The sequence below is a fragment of the Leptonychotes weddellii genome, unplaced genomic scaffold (assembly GCF_054177405.1).
Source record: "Leptonychotes weddellii isolate Sample4059 unplaced genomic scaffold, ASM5417740v2 HiC_scaffold_41786, whole genome shotgun sequence".
Lineage (NCBI taxonomy): Eukaryota > Metazoa > Chordata > Mammalia > Carnivora > Phocidae > Leptonychotes > Leptonychotes weddellii.
In genome coordinates, this window is record NW_028008337.1 from 1 (window position 1) to 917 (window position 917).

General features: G+C 46.2%; 1 protein-coding gene across 1 annotated transcript; it reads left to right on the top strand.

The window, feature by feature from the left end:
* Positions 1 to 59: 59 nt before the first annotated feature.
* Positions 60 to 872, top strand: LOC145719397 (spermatogenesis-associated protein 31D3-like; the record flags this gene model as incomplete). Its single annotated transcript, XM_081810883.1, has 1 exon — positions 60 to 872. A coding segment is annotated over exon 1 (684 nt), but the record flags the coding sequence as incomplete, so codon positions are not given.
* Positions 873 to 917: the final 45 nt, after the last annotated feature.

Genomic DNA, 917 nt, shown 5'->3' on the forward strand with positions numbered 1-917 from the left:
TACCTCTGAATACCATCTCCGCTCTTGACCCCACCATTTCACAAGGTATCAACCTCTTACCAAATCTGTCCCAGGCAAGGAATCCCACTGATTCATTTGCTTGTCATCATGCACCACCAACCCTGTCTGTTTCACCACCGCCACACTGCACTTTAACTGTGACTCAATCTAAATCGATTTCCATCTCAATGAAGCCTGATCCTGAGAAGTCATCTCCAGATAGCCCTGGTGGGTTGTCCACTTATGTCCCAACAGTTAGAGGTAGTGACTGCTCAAGCCTGTCAATTTCAGAATTCTCCTGTTGGCAGGCTCAGGCCAAGAACATGTGCCTCCCCACGTCAGCACACTCCAGTTTTCAGCAAGAGCAAATTTACCTCCATCTACCGGAAACCTATCTCTGGAGAGACTCTGCTACTAAGCACAAGGAGGTCAGTGCAATTTCTTTCCCTGGCCTTAACTTCCAGGCACTCTTGGAGAGAGAAATGAAGAATAGAATGGCTTTCCAGATTTTAAAGAAGAAAGTAAAAGAGGAGGGGCCATTTTCCAAACAAATGTGGTCAGAATACCAATGGACATCTGAAGGGAATTTGCTGCAGCCATCTGATGTACAGGTCACCACAGCCCCCAAAACTGGCTGGAATATTGAAGGCAAACCAGAGCGGCTGCGTATTTATCAGCAGCTCCTCAATGTCAAGTCTTTGGGGGAAAATTTGCATCAGAAATATAGCCAGTTCTTCTGGGGTCTTCCTTCTTTGCACAGTGAGTCCTTAGTAGCCACTCTCCTGTTTTCTAGTAGTACTTCCCCACTAGAGTCTCACTTTGTCTTATTCAATGGAATTCATAATACCTCTGCAGTCAAAATGCAGGATCTCGTATCTCCACCACTTTCTCATTCCCATCCCCTTCCTCTCCCCAGT